The sequence below is a fragment of the Vigna unguiculata genome, chromosome 2 (genome assembly GCF_004118075.2).
Source record: "Vigna unguiculata cultivar IT97K-499-35 chromosome 2, ASM411807v1, whole genome shotgun sequence".
In the NCBI taxonomy this organism is placed as follows: Eukaryota; Viridiplantae; Streptophyta; class Magnoliopsida; order Fabales; family Fabaceae; genus Vigna; species Vigna unguiculata.
In genome coordinates, this window is record NC_040280.1 from 32566286 (window position 1) to 32583005 (window position 16720).

Here is a 16720-nt window from a genome sequence, read left to right on the forward strand (position 1 = left end):
ACATTATTTTCAATACACACTTTATTTTTTGTTAATAAAATTTATTAAAAACTATGAAGATTTAAAAACTTATTAAACAAGAAATAAATTTTACCAAGATTTCTAATTCCAATAAATTTCAGCTATAAATCAACCTAAACCAACAATTTATCATTTTTCTCATTTTGATTTGTTTATATTTATTTCTCAACCAATGTCAAGCACAACTGACCGAATTTTGAATTTAGTTCTTATATATATATATATATATATATATATATATATATATATATATATTTATTTTTTTTTTAATTTTTGTGAATTTAGAATTCTTATAAAAAATATATTTCCGTTTTATTCATTGTAAAATATTTTTTATTTTCAGTTTTCTAAAATTTGAATTCATTTATTTAGAGATGTCATGTCTTTACATTTATCCATTCTATAAATAATCCCCATAAAATAAAGTAAAATTCATTTTCGTTTAAGAAATTAAAAATATATTTAAGTCTATTAATATTATTATTTATTAGGATATTAAGTTGAGAATGATAAGAATTGAGCCTAGAACAAAAAGAAAGATAGACTTGGTAGTAAAATTAGAAGGAAAAATGATAGAGTTCATGGATTCAACTCTTCCCATTAACACTTAAGCTTATTTGGTGAAGGAGTGAATTCTTCTGACATATGAGCTTTGAATGAACATTTGGGTAATGGAATGGAAATAACATTTAACTTTTTTTTTCTTTTTTTGTCAACATTTCATGTTTGTATAAGGTAGAGCGCTATCTGTACAACGTAAGCTTGCAAAATGCAGAGTTTGTGGCATTACATTATGACAGTCGTTCGGTACCAAGTGGTTTGAAAGTCCTCTGTTTCCCAATTGCATTTGGAATCGATGCTTCCCGAAAATATTTCCTTCTTTTAATGCTTCTGATCTTCATGATCCTCTTCAGCCTTCTGGGGTCAACAATTTTCTTCATTTTTTCCATTTTCTCTTTCCTCCCTTCAGTATAAGCTTCAATGGTCTTACTTCTCTGATCATCAGGTAACAAAGCCAATTTGGAAAATTTCTTGGGACTCACTATTTCCAGTTTCTCAGTAATCTCCTTGAATGCTGGAACAAGGCCACGTCTTATCAAGCATCCTTCAATAAGCCGCGTTGAATTTGAGTTTGGGAGATTTGGGGCATCTTTTAACTCCAGATCCAAGCAAAATGGTGATTCTTTTAACCACATTCTGAGGGAGTGAGCCTTTGCTACAAGAACACCTTGTCGTGTTTTGCAAGGAAGAAAAGGCGACCCCATTTCCCAAAGGTATGCCTTCATTGTGCTGTCAAGGGATACCATGTTATACTCTGCTGTTCCTGTTATCAGTACAACTGATTTTGGTGACTCTGGATAGCCCTGCAAAGAGGCATCCTGCATTCAAACCAACATTCCAATGTTAAGGTCAAACATAGAAGCTAGAATACTTGAACAGTCAACATTGTATTTGTCAGGAGAAAAGTTGAACCGACAACCTCTTCCACCGTTCTATCCAAACCAAACCAACCTTAAATCTCTACTTTACCCCACTAAGTCAACCTTATAATTTGGTAAAATATAACGTAAGCAATTTTGAAAGCACTTGAAAGGGAAAGAGAAGTCACCTGCATGTGGTCAAGCCATAACGTAAGACCAACAAGAGCTGAACCAGCAGATAGTTTTCTAAAATCAGCTCCCCAGTCCTTATCAGCAACTCTGCAATTGATTGATATAAGCAATAAGGAACTTTAATTGTGACAAGAGATACACAATGTGTACTGCAGCTAAGAATTATGCAGAAGTACCTATAATGAATACCTACCTAAAAATATCATGGCGGTAGATGCTTCTCTTGATGGCCAATTGGAAAATCCATGATGCAGTGGCTCGTAGTTCAAATGCCCACAAGAGATCCAACAATGCATTGACAATGTTAAAGGCTGCATTATCTTCCACAGGTTCTAGTCTCTCCAGACACTGGTCAACTTCTGAAACTAGTGACTCAGATTTTTCTTTAAGAAGCCTGTAGAACAATTAGTATATATTATTAACTGGACAAATATGAAAGAGTAAATTCTTTAACTAATCAGTACCTGATTGGTAGATCAAATCCAGAACCTTGGAGTGCATTTAAAAGAATGATGGCTTCATCTGCTCGCTCAGACAAGCTTGCAGCTCTGATAAAGCAAGTCCATATTCGATGGTCCGGTTCTATGCCTGCTTCTTTCATCTCTGTGAGTTTTTCAATGCCAGCACTAAAATTCCCTTTTTTGAGATATGCATCAATAACAGAACTATAAGGTAGAGTATCCAGAACCACTCCAGTTGTTTTCAGGTTTTTAAGGACATTCTCAGCTTCCTCAGGGTGCCCAGATTCACCGTAAGAAACCATAAGCAAATGCATAGTGGAAGTCGTGGGCTCTATCCCTGATTCTTTCATCATGGCCAGTAGATTTTCAGCTTTCAGATGATCACCAGAAGTTCTATACATTTTCATCATTAAATGATAAAAAGCACGGTCCAGTTTATAACCATCTGATCTAAGCTCTTCAAAAAGTTCCTCTGCCTGTTCATACATGCGTTGCTTACCGAATGCAGTGATCAAGCTTCTGTATGTGTCCAGCTTAGGTTCCAGACCAAGGCTTCTCATCTTATTCATCAATGAGAAACCTTCTTCTGGTCTACAGTCTCTGCAGTACATTATAATTAATGTATTATAAGTTTCTTCATCTGGTTTGAGATCAGCATCTTTAATCTTCTGGTAAATCACACCCATGCTCTTAAAATCATTAATACTTAAATACAATTTCAGAATGGAATTGCAAATCTGAAGATCAGGCTTAAAACCTGCCTCTTCCATTTCACATAACATGGTTTCTACATCCCGTACTCTTTTGCATTTGCACAGCAATCTAAGCATTATTCTATAGAGATGCATGGTAGGAAAATAACCAGCAGCTTTCATCCCATTGTATATTTTCTGTACCTCAAATACGCTTCCTGCCTGAGCAAATGCTTCAAGTGTCAAAAGAATAGAACTTTTACTAATCTTTAATCCCATGTCTTGCAGTTCCTGGATTACCACATAAAGCTCATTCAGCCTCCCATCAACAATCAAAGCCTGTAATAAACCATTTACAGAATCTACAGTCGGAGAAGGGCCATCTCTCATCATTGTGTTAAAAATAGCTCTAGCTCTTTCGTAACAACCACTGAATGCATAAGCATGTATTAGAGCATTCCACACTTTCCTATCCACTTTTGAACATCTTTGCTTGAGACCCCCTACCAAGCTTTCTGCTTTTTGCCATATCTTTAACTTCCCATACGTTTCAACGATATCAATGTAAACAGACACATTATTATCAAGTATAATACCGTTTTTCTCTGCATGATACAACAACTGGTGGGCTGTCTCAGGTAAACCCATTCTACAGTAGACAGACACCATAGCTTGATACAGACATTCAGATGGCTCAACACCATTGAATCTCATGTCAGAGAAAATCTGAGAAGCTACGTCAAAGAGTTCATTCTGTATAGATTCCTGAATAAGAGATTCATACACGGTACAACTTCTAAATGAACCAAGTCCTCCTTTACTTCTGTATTCCTCCAAGGCTGCATCGAACTTTTTAGCCTTGCAAAGTATAATGATGAGTGCTTCTGTGATCATTTGAATATCATCTGGAGCACGTTCTCTCAAGAATTCAAGAAGTTCACATGCTTCTGAATATCTAGCAGATGAGCTATACGAACTCATGATAGACAAAAATATTTCATGATCCAATTCAAAGCCATTGCTGATGGCAACTCTCAACATTTTAGCAGCATGATCATAACACCCCCCTTTAACGAGTACAGATGAAATAATTTGTGGATTCATGCCTCTCAGTTTTTCCATATCTTCAATAATTCTGTCAATAACATCCCACATGTTTTCCTTCACAAGTGCATTCACCATGACCTCATAGAGACCATTATCTGGTGCAAAACCTTCGCGAATCATTTCATGATACATCCCCATAGCCTTTTTCATCTCATTGAATCTCAGAAAGAAATCCAACATGACTGAATAAGCTAGATTATCAGGTTTGATCCCTGACCTACGCATGCAATTGAATGTCTCTTCAGCCTCTTCTCGCCTACCAGCCTTGGTATAAGCACAAATCAAAGCACTATACGTGTGCAAAGTAGGTTTAACTCCCGCATCCAGCATTTCAGACATCACATTTGCAGCTTCCTCGACCTTACTCGCTTTCCCAAGTGAATCTATCAAAACAGTATAAGTAACCGCATCAGGATTCCTACCAAAAGACTTCATGTCTCTATAAAGCTGCAGTGCTTGATCATGCCGGCCTTGCTTCCCATACATGTGTATGATAGTATTGTATGTCATCTCGTCCTTGCCAAATCCCTTGTTCACCATCTCTTCACAAATTTCCCTCACCTTTTCTATATTCCCTTCTCTGGAAAAAGCATACAACAAGGAATTATAAGTCACAGCATCTGGGAGAAATCCTTTAGACTCTAACTCTTTGAACAGTTCCTCAGCTTTCCTGGGACGCCCGCATCTACCACACACCGAAATCATAGCATTGTAAGTCCACAGGTCAGGTTGACACCGGTGAGACTCCATGTCGCTGAAAACCGCCATGGCTTCCTCCAAATTAGATTCCCTTGAACAAGCACTTATGAGGGTATTGTATGTTATTATATCAGGCCTAATTCCTGACCTTCTCACTTCATTCAAAAGCTGAAGAGCCAAATTAGGCTCCATTGCACCACTCTTCATCCTTGCATTGATCAGAGTATTGAAACTCACAAGATCAGGCACACATCCTCTCTCACGCATTAAATCAAGCAGCTCCTTTACCTTTTCGAAGCGACCACTGCGCGCATACACACCCATCATAGAATTGTACACTTGAACCGTGTCCCCTACACTTGACTCGGCCCTCGTGAAGATTTCAACAGCAAGTGCTTCTTGATTGGCCTTTCCCAACACACCCAAAATGGTTGCAACCATTCTCGCATTGGGAGCATACCAGTGCCGCAAATTCAAGCACTCGTAGAGTTCAAGCGCGCGTTGCCAGTTCTGCTGACCCACCCACTTCACCACAAAGCAGAAATCGGTTGGTGTCATCTGAACTCTGCGTTCTTCCAACACACCGGCCACAAACTCCTCCGACTTCAACGCCAGAATCGTGTCTGTCAAGTACTTCACTCTCTCCCTCCAATTTTTGTCCCTTTTCAGCGCCAACTTGTTCATCTTTTTCACCCTCGTCCTGCTGCGTCTCCCCAAGGCTTCTTGGGCCTCGTCGTCGTTCACAACAATGCGACCCGGTTTTGGGGGTTCCTCTGGGGTGTCGAAAGGTTGAGTTCTGGCGGGGAAAATATCGTCTGGGGGCAATTGGGTGTGCGTGGAAGAGTAGGTTTCGGAAAGTTTGAGGTGGGGCCATCTGATTGAAGGAGAAGCTCTGGCGTAGACGAACTTGACGGCCTTAACGGCGTTGGGTTCTGAAGAGGAATCGGTTTCAGTGTCACGGGAAGCAGTAGAAGGTGAAGAAGAGGAAGGAAGTGCAGCAGGTTTGGGCGGAGGGTTCGAATGTGGTCGTGGAATTGAGGGAAAACTTAGAACTTGAGAACCTGAGACTGAGACAGACATGTTTGTCTCACTGTGTCTGTTGCAAGAGCAACTTACTCAGGTCATGTATGACACACTGTACATTCATTCGGGTTTCGTAAAATGCAACATTTATGGTTTGAGTTGTTATGAGAAATGCGAAAGATTGGAGAATAGCAGAAAATGTGTTGAAGAACTGAATCACAGTTTTAGAACCACTTCTTCACTGTTTGTTATCCAGGAAAAAAGATATTTTGATATTTGTGAAGTTAATGGCTGAGTTTAATAAAAAAGGTTAGTCTTTTACTTCATGACAAACTGAAATTTAAATCTCCTTTAGAAAAGGTTTTTCACATGTTTAGTATTTGGCATTTAAAAATATGTATAGATTACAACAATTAATCAAATAAAAAATCTAAATATTATGAAAAAATGTTCATTAGTTATTTGCTAATTGAATTTCGGAACTATTATCATTTACAATAGATTGAAGATGAGTTCTAACCCAAAAAAATGAAATTGATAGGAATTCACCAAAAAGATTATTAGAAAAACAACTAACAATGCAACACTAAGCACGATGGTCTTTGTTGGTGCCAGCAACCTCTCTGCATTGATGTTATGCTCCAGAAAGGTCGTGCGTTATTTGTTTTTCAAACGTTGTCTGTTGCGGAATCTTTGTACTTCAAATGCAGAACCAGAAATCTTACCCAGTAAAATTGATGCAAAGATACGTGCTCTTACCACACAAGGCAACATTGAAGAAGCTCTTTCACTTCTTTACACACACAGTTCTCTGTCCCTTCAAACCTATGCCTCTCTGTTACATGCTTGTGCTCAGAAGAAGTGCCTCCAACATGGCATGGCTCTGCACCATTACATGCTGCAGAAATACCCCACAATTCAAAATGACCTTTTTCTCACCAATCACATCCTAAACATGTACTGCAAGTGTGGCCACTTATCCTATGCCCGCTACGTGTTTGACCAAATGTCTCGCAGAAACATTGTTTCCTGGACTGTTCTCATTTCCGGGTATGCCCAATCTGGCCTAATCAGAGAGTGTTTCTCTCTCTTCTCTGGTTTGCTGGCTCACTTTCGCCCCAACGAATTTGCTTTTGCAAGTTTGCTTAGCGCCTGTGAGGAGCGTAACATTGAATATGGCACACAGGTACATGCAGTTGCTTTGAAAATTTCTTTGGATGCCAATGTATATGTTGCAAATGCTCTTATTGCAATGTATAGCAAGCACTCTGGCTCCACCGCAGGTTATGATGGGAGAGCGGATGATGCGTGGACCATGTTCAAGTCAATGGAATTCCGAAATCTTATATCTTGGAATTCAATGATTGCAGGTTTTCAACTTCGTGGACTTGGGGACAAAGCCATTCGCCTGTTTACACACATGTACTGCAATGGAATTGGGTTTGATCGTGCCACGCTGCTCAGTGTCTTTTCTTCACTGAATCAATGTGGTGCTTTTGACAACATTAACGTGAATCTCAGGAAATGTTTTCAATTGCACTGTCTGGCTGTTAAAAGCGGTCTCATTACAGAAATTGAAGTGATAACTGCATTGATAAAATCCTATGCAAATCTTGGAGGTCCCATTTCTGACTGTTATAGGATCTTCAATGATACAAGTACCCAACTGGATATTGTGTCATGGACTGCACTTATTTCTGTGTTTGCAGAACGTGATCCTGAGCAGGCTTTCCTTCTTTTTTGTCAGCTTCATCGTAAAAATTATTTTCCAGACTGGTATACATTCTCCATTGCCTTAAAAGCTTGTGCATATTTTGTTACAGAACAACATGCCATGTCCGTTCACTCACAAATAATTAAAAAAGGGTTTCAGGAAGATACTGTCCTTTGTAATGCCTTGATACATGCTTATGCGAGGTGTGGCTCGTTAGCTTTGTCTGAACAAGTATTTGATGAAATGGGCTACCGTGATTTGGTTTCTTGGAATTCAATGCTCAAGTCTTATGCCATACATGGGAAAGCTAAAGATGCATTGGAGCTCTTCCAGCAAATGGATGTCTGTCCTGATTCAGCTACCTTCGTTGCCCTTCTCTCAGCTTGTAGTCACGTTGGACTGGTTGATGAAGGAGTGACATTGTTTAACTCTATGTCTGTTGATCACTGTGTTGCTCCTCAACTAGATCACTATTCCTGCATGGTTGACCTTTATGGAAGAGCTGGAAAGATAATTGAGGCTGAGGAGTTGATACGTAAAATGCCAATGAAACCTGATTCTGTGATTTGGAGTTCATTACTTGGATCTTGCCGGAAGCATGGTGAGACTCTCTTAGCCAAATTAGCAGCTGAGAAATTTCAAGAGTTGGAACCAAACAATTCAATGGGGTATGTGCAAATGTCAAACGTATATTCCTCTGCCGGTAGTTTTACAGAAGCTTGTTTGATTAGGAAGGAAATGAGTAACTATAAAGTAAGAAAAGAACCAGGATTAAGTTGGGTTGAGATTGGGAAGCAGGTTCATGAATTTGGCTCTGGTGCTCAATACCATCCGCATAAAGGGGCCATATTAAGCCAGCTTGAGATATTGATTGGAAAAATGAAAGAGATGGGTTATGTGCCGGAGCTTAGCTTAGCCTTATATGACACCGAAGTTGAGCACAAAGAAAACCAGTTGCTTCATCACAGTGAGAAGATGGCATTGGTATTTGCCATAATGAATGAAGGAAGTTTGCCTTGTGGTGGGAATGTCATTAAGATAATGAAGAATATTCGTATTTGTGTTGACTGCCACAACTTCATGAAATTAGCATCACATCTATTTCAGAAGGAGATTGTTGTTAGAGATTCAAACCGATTTCACCACTTCAAATATGCAACATGTTCTTGCAATGACTATTGGTAAAATACGGCCTGCATTTTCCCAATGACTGATATAACTATTTGTAGCTCAATACCTGCATTTTTCAGCTAGATCCAACTGTGTCTGAATGGTGGAAACTTTGGGTCTAGTTTCTTTAGTTGAGGAAGCAATCAATGCAATTGTATGGAGAACATCGAAAAACAGTTCTTCATTCCTCATATTTATCAGAACGGAGTAATTACATAAGGTGATTATTCTGAGTTTTTAATCGAATAATGTCATAAATATCTTAATAGAGTGATGTTTTGTTGTGTATTTATTAGAACATTATTGATCTCAGCAGCATATGGGCAAAACGTGCCTATTTGCTGCTTTCTGATTTTCAATTGTAGATATTGTAATAATAAATATAAAACAAATGTAAATTGTTTAAATTGCTAACACGCAGACTTTTTACGTGTTGTACATTTCTGGGGTATAACCATCTATTTAACTTTATTGATTACTTTTTAATGATTGTTTGTTGAACCTTAATTGCTAGTGTAGTGAGTACTGCAATCAAAACACTATCAAAATATAAATTTTATTTGAATGATCACACGCACAACTTTGTGCGAGAAATCAAAACCAACACACATGAGCAAGAACGAAATGTAGAAAAATCTTGAAAATAAGTGGAAAAATCAGTAAAAAAAATTCAAATGAGTAGAAAATTTAAACAGACAAATAAATATTAAAATGGATGGAAACATAGAGTAAAAAATGAGTTAAAAAAAAAGAGAAAACATGTAAAATGAAAATATTCGGGAAAAATCATGCAAATGATTGAGAAAAATGGACAAAGAACAAATTGTTAATTATCTCTCCCTTTAAGTGTATAGAAAATACTAAAATTTTCTTATAAATAGTGAAATTTTATTTATTATTAATTTTAAACTTTTCATCTCGTATACATAACGTTATAATATCATTTACTATTTATTGTTAAACTATACCTTTTTGTTTTATTAGTATTACATTATAATACTAACAATAAATATTGTAGATAGAGAGGGAAAAAATAGTTTAGAAAAATAATTTTATGTCTAACTTTTTTTTCCACCGCAATCTTGACGGATAACATCTTTCAATGCATGTTTACTAACTAAACCAAAGAAATATTGGTGCGGTGAATGCATTCTAACACAAACTATGGTTTGGGGTTTCTTGAATCCCAACTAGAAAACAAATTGTATAGCAGCAATCATCATTAACTTACCCACAAAAAGACATAGCAATTATGAATAACGTAAATCAAAACCACAAATCAAGATCCAGAAGGGTACAAATTAAAACACACTCCATTGTAAGTAAGAATGATTACAATATTGACAAATAAGGTAATGCCATGGCATATGTTGTTTCACTGGTCTTTCAATGTGTAAAAAGGGTACATATGACACAAAAAGAGTAATGTAACTAAGCATCACAAGCACTCAATTTTTATATACAAATGGCTATATGCTATTGTTCTAGTTTTTTTTTTTTTCCAGAAGAGAACTAAGAAGGTAAAACTGAGAAGAAACACGATAGTGTATAACTTCATCACTGTTTGGAATCAGGTTGCATTGTCTGGATTGGTGGAGCTGTAACTACAGCTAGCTTCAAGTTTGTGGATTCACTATTCCCAGATCTTTCGCATATCTCACGATACTCTTGACAAATGGCACAGGGATGACAGCAAAAATGGGTAACAAAATCACCACATGGTGCTTCCTGCACAAGGCAAGAACATCATTATAGCATATACAATCATCACTGCCATTAGTTTTATGAGACAACCAAATGTTCAATCATCAGTCTCTTCAAAAAGTGTTAAAAAGTAAATTTTAAACCTAATTCAATAACTCAATTCTATAAAATCAACTTTTAAGGTAAGATTTGCGACCACCGGTGAGATTTGCAACCGCTGCCTGATCTCTAGTTAATATAGTTAAATACAAATTCCAGGCCAGAGGTTGCAGAGAATTGTCAAAAGTTTCAAACACTAACAACAATGGGAGAAAATGTAATAAGAATTCATGTAAAGCACAGTTGTAATAGCATTACCGGTAAATTATACTTTGATCTTAAGGCCTTGCGATAGCCACAGGCATAACACGAAACAAGGCATCCCGGTAAACCCAAAAACAAGCCATCAGTTAATAAGCAGCAGGCTGTATTAACCACACTCCATAATATACAGTGCGTAACACATGATCCCAGGAAAGTTCCAGAACCCAGAATTTCAGCATTCTTCCCAAAGAGAAAGCAAGGACAAAGACAACCTATACAACCTGCACAGATGATAAATGTTTGCAGCCAATCAATTTAGATGATAAATAGCATTATCATGAATGTACAAAAAAGTTCATGAAGAGCAAGACAACACTAAAAGTTCACATAATTATGATGTTTAGTGTGGGCAAGACAACAAACACAATATAAAGGTTAACATTGTGCTACAAACAAAAAAAATTAAGAGCTTTTTCATCATGATCCTCATTGTTTCCTGTGTGCTGTTCTTAATTTCTCAGTTGGATGCTAAGATTTCATTGACATAATCCCTCATCCTGGTTAGAACCATCATCACAAGCAGCAACAATAGTATTAACCTTCTATCATTGACAATACACTAACAAAAATTAAGATCATGTGTCATAATTTCATAAACCAACCGTAACTGATCTCATTATTGTATCCTAATACGACCTTCAACCTCCTTCAATATTCCTTTTATGTTTTCTACCTTTAGTCAAAATTTTCAACAGTTAAGCTGTTATACATTTATAGTAGTTTAACTGAACACCTACAAAAATAACATGAAAATAATCCAATAAAGATAGAAAATAAAAGCTTAATAATGTAGCCTAAAATAATCCTCTCAGGGTTTTGAAGAAAGAATACTATCCAGCTATACAGAAAATGATTTTATCACAGAATAAAGAGAAATTTCCATATTCAGAGAACATATACAGAGTAAAACAAAGGGAGGGTGTAATAAAATGAATATGATACAAAGTTAAAACCCAAAACCAGCATTTTGAAACTAGAAGATAGATGTCTTTTATACATTATCAACAAATCATTGTAGACAACATCTTCAAATATTAAGTTTTGTTATTTATTATCCATGTTGTGATAATAAAATTGTTCATTCATTGCAAAAAGTACAATATAGATTTTATAATTACTAAATTAGTTCTAATTTCCATATCAATCAACATTTACTTAATATTTTCCTAAAAAATCCTGTGTATTGCATGGGTCAAAATACTAGTATGATACAAAGTTAAAACCCAAAACCAGCATTTTGAAATTAGAACTATGTAACAGAACAGCTGTGATCCTTTTATTTGTCATAGAGAACAACAGAAACATGATGTTGTGAAGTTCATGCTATGTGCTAGTTACAGAAAGCAGCCTTATGTGGTATTAACTACACAACTCCATTTTAATTTTATGGTTAAGATACGCAAAAAATAGTCTCCACCTAATGAACTCTCTAATATTTAAAATAAATGATACTTATCATGATTACGATCAAAGGAACACAGACACAACCAAATTTCCTCAAAACATAGTCAAGAGGCACCTTTGTATTAAATGAGGTCACAGGGTAAGGAAGTAGCATACAACTCTGCGTATCATCGAAACAAGCACAGATTCCAGAAGACCACTGAGGCTGCATTTGGTTTGATCCATTGCTATCAGGATGTTGTTCATCACGCTGAAGCGGAGAGACATGAACTACCTCTGAATCTGACTGCCCCAAAGGTATGTAAGCAGGTGGCACATAACCGTGCTGGTTCTTCATATTGCTTCTATAAAAATCAACAAATCAATCAAATTTCTTCCAATAATTCTCTAAAAGCATTTTATCAACATAAATTAGGTAAGACAGCGTGAAACCGATAAACCCCAGCTCGATCGCATCCAACCCAGGACGAAAAGCTCCAAAATTTGATTAAAAAGACAAATTTAGCATCAACCCAGTTGAAATTCAAATTATCTTCGATAAAAGATTAAAAAATGCGCCCCGTTAGTTCTCATTGCAGATTTATAGCACCTCAACAATGAACAAACACTGTAAGCTGAGTTTTCATTGTGATTTTAAAGCAAAGGCATAAAATTGGGCGAAATCAGATCTGACCCAAATGTTCGTTCTTACAAAACACAGACATCGGTAATCTAAGGAAGGGTGAATCGTTGACGAAGAAAAAAAGAAATAGGTTTACCTTGGAAGGTTGAGAAAGAGAAGCAATCGAGTAGAACTAAAATAGTGAGTTTTTCTTGCAGGGATGATAAAACCCAAATCTTTCTGTCTTTTCTTCACACCCGCATGGTTTTTTTTTCTTTTCTTTGTATATAAAACAAACTATCATTAAAAGAAGTACCAGGAAAGTGTAATTGACGTAAATGTCTAATTTAGGTTTTTATTGTAATAATAGATATATCAATTTTTTAATTACATTACTATTTTTTATCATCATAAAAAGTGTACTTACACATGCAAAATCTCATTCATTATAAAGTTATTTTTTTCTAGTTCTCTTATACAAAATGTTAATTTTTGGTAGAGCTCCCAAAATGGTTTAGAATTTGATAGTCAATTTAGCTCATCATGCATTCAGATCTGGTTGGGTTGAAACTTTTTTACAAATTTAAATATGGGTTGATTTTTGACCCGACCCACCTAGAACTCGATTCACCCGGATTGAACTCGTGGTGAGCTTTATTGGTTCACCAATCCGCAAATAAAGGATCACACAAATATTTTTTTTTTTAAATTAGACTCTGCACTTGTGTCAGATTAGGTTGTTTTTTTTAACCAACATATAGATAATTTGTATTTTTGTAATTTTAGTTTGTATTTGGATTGTATTAAAATTTATTTTGATTTTAATTATAATTATATTTTAGTTTTGACCAAAAAAATAAAAAAAATGTATTTTTTTAATTAAGTGAACACGTGAGCCAACTCGTTTAATTCACCAATCTGTGGTAAACCAGATCGGATTCAAATTTTGTTGGCTCGTTAATAAATAAGCCAAGTTGAATTAACTTCCTAAGTGATAACTCCTGAGGAATCGAGCCAAGTCGGGGGTCGAAATATCCATTTTTACGGTTCTAATTTGTAGAGATTTAACAAACAGTTGGTGAAGTAAGCTTGAGTGAATTGCGCGACCAAATCAGAATAAGCGCACTAACGCTCTGTTCGCTTCTAAAGACTTACTATAGACGCAGATGGGAGAGCGAGTGATACTCATATTCGTTTCTACAGATTATTGTTCATATGTTGCGATGGATTTGGGAGAGATACCCAAATCTTCATCCTCCTAGTTGAATAGATTTGAATATAAACATCTTGCAGTTACTAAATTAACCTTTACTCTTTTATTTTTACATACCTTGCTTTACTGTGTATTGGCAGTACAAAAGATTACGGAATTCAGAGGGAGAATGTTTGAAGACTACTTTGGTGTATTGCAAATCTAATAGTCCATGAGGTACATACCATTAGAAGGGATCAAATCCCATATTTATTGGATCGACTCTGTGTAAAGTAAAGAGGGATTCGATCCTATTTTTACGAAAATTTGATCCTCATTGTTTTCAAACATTATTAAAAAATAATATCAAAAAATATTATTTTATTAATTTATATAATTAAATTTTTCAATCTTAATGGTAAAAAATAACAAAATAATTATAACTTATACAAATATCAATTTATATTATTTATTATACAAAGGACAATATAATAATTTATCTATTACTTGTATTAAAACATTCTTTTTAATTTATCGCATCAATCAAATTACTCACAAACTTTACAATTAAATCTACTCACTATCACCTCTAAATATCTTAAAAAAAAAAACAATACAAAATTCACTCTCAAATCTATTCAAATTCATCTCCTCTTTCTCTCTCAAATCCATCTATTTAACTAAACACAGCCTAAATCTATCGATTTAATCCTGATTGATAATCAGAATTAATTTTAATTATTCCATTAACATATTTTTATTTATGGCGTTGATAGTTAATAGGTATAATACATTTCTATAAATAATCATGAATTATAAATAAATAGTATCATTTAGTTCTATAAATCTTCCTCAAATCAATATATTTTCGGATTTTATTCATTCACTGTAATCGCTAAAGTTATGTAGTTCTTCTACTTTTATTCCTTTGTTCTACCTGCATCATTTTGAATCATCCATCACCATGATTTCTTCCACCATTCTTCACTCATACCCCTCTTTCAAATTTCACCCTTTTCTCAAACACCCTTCTCACGCAATTCCCCTCAAACCCTACCCACCCATTTCCAATTTCAGGAACACCAACCACACCTGCAAGGCGCTCTTCACCGACGATGCCCCCTTCGCCGCCGCAATCGGCGCCTGCATGTTCACCTCTCTGCTTCTTCCCGTCGCTGCTTCCCCGGAAGATGACGAAGACGCCGACTCCGCCGCCACCACAACCGACGCAAGGCTCGCCGTCATGGGGATTCTAAGTTTCATCCCTTATTTCAATTGGCTCGTATGCACTCTTCTTTCTTCTTTCTCAATTCTTCCATTTTTCGTTATCAGTGATACTGTCATCACAATCTTCACTTTTTTTGCAGAGTTGGGTTTTCGCGTGGCTCGATACTGGCAAACGACGTTATGCTGTCTACGCACTTGTTTATATGATTCCTTATCTCAGGTTCCTTTCTCATTTCTTGTAACTTGTATTTCTTTCTCTTACACTGCGCGTACTCTGTTCTTTACAATTGCTATCAAATGCTAATTAGAACTTTTAACCATTTACTCTATGGTTCTGTGTGGATTAACTTCTCTTTTATTAAAGAAGAAAAATAACAAGGTAAAATGAAATTGAGTTTCTCTTTCAAATTTAAATTATTTAAATTATGTTAAACAATTGAGATGATAAGTTTATTCGGGTTATGCAAGAAGTTAAATTCATTTTTATCTTGTTTTTTTCTCTTCTTATCCGAACAGGATATTTGTATTATTCACTTGATGCATGGCCAGAGAACAATTAGTATCCCCAAAGAGCATTTGATTAGTAGTGTTACTTTGATTTGTAGTGTTACTTCTATGCGAGGTTTTGATTTTACTTGATAATGGTTGTAATTCATCAGGTCAAACCTATCACTGTCGCCTGAAGAAAGTTGGTTGCCTATTGCTAGCATTTTATTCTGCATCGTTCACATTCAGGTTCGAGCTCATCATCATGCTTTTATTTTATGTACATTTCCCACGCCATGCCAGTTACAAGTCTTGGATTTCTCGACTGAAATTTGATTTCACAATTGAAATTTTGGCCGCAAAAATTTGTTTTAGAACTTGACTAGACTTGAAAATATCTAGTGCTAAAACTCTGGCTTATACCAACCATGTTGTAGCTCATGTTGTTTTCATATTGATTAGAATAATTAACATTGCAGCTGGAAGCAAGCATTAGAAATGGAGATATTCAGGGGTTTCAGCTATTCAGGAATGTCGCAGATCAGCTATCATCAAATAATAGGAAAAAAAGTCATGTGAATCAGCATCAAGAAATGACTGAGGAGGTGCTCTTTTTCTGTGTTAACATAGTAACTTTTTGCAAATAAGTTGTGTATTTTTCACTGACATTGATTGCAATTGTTCTGAATTAAGGGAAGCAAGAAGGAAAAGAAGAACCTGCCACATACCCAAGAACGATCAAGAGATATTGGAGGTTGGGAAGATTCACAGATACCTTTGCAACCCCGTCAGCACTTGAATGAAGACTTGGACGATGATGACAAAGAAAGAAGCAAGCACTGAACTTGGAAAATTCAGTCAAGTATCAAGCCAAGTTCTGGTACCCCTGAGCTGTTTGTTTAGTTTTTTGAGGCGTTTCAATGAAACTATAGCATTGTCTTAATTTATGTTGCTCAGTTTTCATGTTGGCATCATGAGATGAATTCTTTCATGGCTGGTTTTACTGGATGATATTGAAGGTGCCATATATAGACAACAAGAATATTGTATACTTATTCTTCTTCCACCTCACTTTTTCTCAAAAATTTTTCCTTTCTTTCGTCTCATTAATTCGGTGATGTCTTTTACAGTTTTCTTTTTGTAGAATTTATTGTGATGAACAGTTGAATTTATTGTGATGACTACATAATACTATGTCAGAGATTATGCATTGGAAAAGCCGTGTACTTTTCTTCTACTGCAA

The 16720-nt window shown here is 35.8% G+C and overlaps 4 protein-coding genes across 4 annotated transcripts; 2 read left to right on the forward strand and 2 right to left on the reverse strand.

Moving 5' to 3' along the window:
* Window positions 1-603: 603 nt before the first annotated feature.
* Window positions 604-5962, reverse strand: LOC114173787 (pentatricopeptide repeat-containing protein At3g18110, chloroplastic). The gene is made up of 4 exons (XM_028058388.1): window positions 2099-5962; window positions 1828-2028; window positions 1631-1721; window positions 604-1400 (listed from the first exon to the last, which is right to left on the reverse strand). The coding sequence occupies exons 1-4, from the start codon at window positions 5671-5673 to the stop codon at window positions 813-815; spliced, it is 4455 nt and encodes a 1484-aa protein (XP_027914189.1). The 5' UTR covers window positions 5674-5962; the 3' UTR covers window positions 604-812.
* Window positions 5963-6077: 115 nt separating this feature from the next.
* On the forward strand, window positions 6078-8913 carry LOC114173219 (pentatricopeptide repeat-containing protein At1g71420). The gene has a single exon (XM_028057484.1). It carries the CDS (start codon window positions 6212-6214, stop codon window positions 8513-8515), a length of 2304 nt encoding a protein of 767 aa, XP_027913285.1. The 5' UTR covers window positions 6078-6211; the 3' UTR covers window positions 8516-8913.
* An 879-nt stretch (window positions 8914-9792) lies between these two features.
* On the reverse strand, window positions 9793-12857 carry LOC114169620 (protein PLANT CADMIUM RESISTANCE 10). Its single transcript, XM_028054858.1, has 4 exons — window positions 12730-12857; window positions 12128-12315; window positions 10562-10788; window positions 9793-10228 (listed from the first exon to the last, which is right to left on the reverse strand). Exons 2-4 carry the CDS (start codon window positions 12306-12308, stop codon window positions 10058-10060), a joined length of 579 nt encoding a protein of 192 aa, XP_027910659.1. The 5' UTR covers window positions 12309-12315; window positions 12730-12857; the 3' UTR covers window positions 9793-10057.
* Window positions 12858-14629: 1772 nt separating this feature from the next.
* LOC114171074 lies at window positions 14630-16720 on the forward strand. The gene is made up of 5 exons (XM_028056330.1): window positions 14630-15046; window positions 15132-15211; window positions 15651-15726; window positions 15957-16082; window positions 16171-16720. The coding sequence occupies exons 1-5, from the start codon at window positions 14729-14731 to the stop codon at window positions 16318-16320; spliced, it is 750 nt and encodes a 249-aa protein (XP_027912131.1). The 5' UTR covers window positions 14630-14728; the 3' UTR covers window positions 16321-16720.

Excerpts from the sequence above, each read along its gene's own strand:
- LOC114173787 (XM_028058388.1), bottom strand. The coding sequence starts at position 5,673 with ATGTCTGTCTCAGTCTCAGGTTCTCAAGTTCTAAGTTTTCCCTCAATT. Across the intron at positions 2,029-2,098 it reads GGATTTGATCTACCAATCAG|GCTTCTTAAAGAAAAATCTG; the intron begins GTACTGATTAGT and ends ATTGTTCTACAG. Across the intron at positions 1,401-1,630 it reads TATGGCTTGACCACATGCAG|GATGCCTCTTTGCAGGGCTA; the intron begins GTGACTTCTCTT and ends GTTTGAATGCAG.
- LOC114173219 (XM_028057484.1), top strand. The coding sequence starts at position 6,212 with ATGGTCTTTGTTGGTGCCAGCAACCTCTCTGCATTGATGTTATGCTCC.
- LOC114169620 (XM_028054858.1), bottom strand. The coding sequence starts at position 12,308 with ATGAAGAACCAGCACGGTTATGTGCCACCTGCTTACATACCTTTGGGG. Across the intron at positions 10,789-12,127 it reads TTTCGATGATACGCAGAGTT|GTTGTATAGGTTGTCTTTGT; the intron begins GTATGCTACTTC and ends TCATCTGTGCAG. Across the intron at positions 10,229-10,561 it reads GATCAAAGTATAATTTACCG|GAAGCACCATGTGGTGATTT; the intron begins GTAATGCTATTA and ends TGCCTTGTGCAG.
- LOC114171074 (XM_028056330.1), top strand. The coding sequence starts at position 14,729 with ATGATTTCTTCCACCATTCTTCACTCATACCCCTCTTTCAAATTTCAC. Across the intron at positions 15,047-15,131 it reads TCCCTTATTTCAATTGGCTC|AGTTGGGTTTTCGCGTGGCT; the intron begins GTATGCACTCTT and ends CTTTTTTTGCAG. Across the intron at positions 16,083-16,170 it reads ATCAAGAAATGACTGAGGAG|GGAAGCAAGAAGGAAAAGAA; the intron begins GTGCTCTTTTTC and ends TTCTGAATTAAG.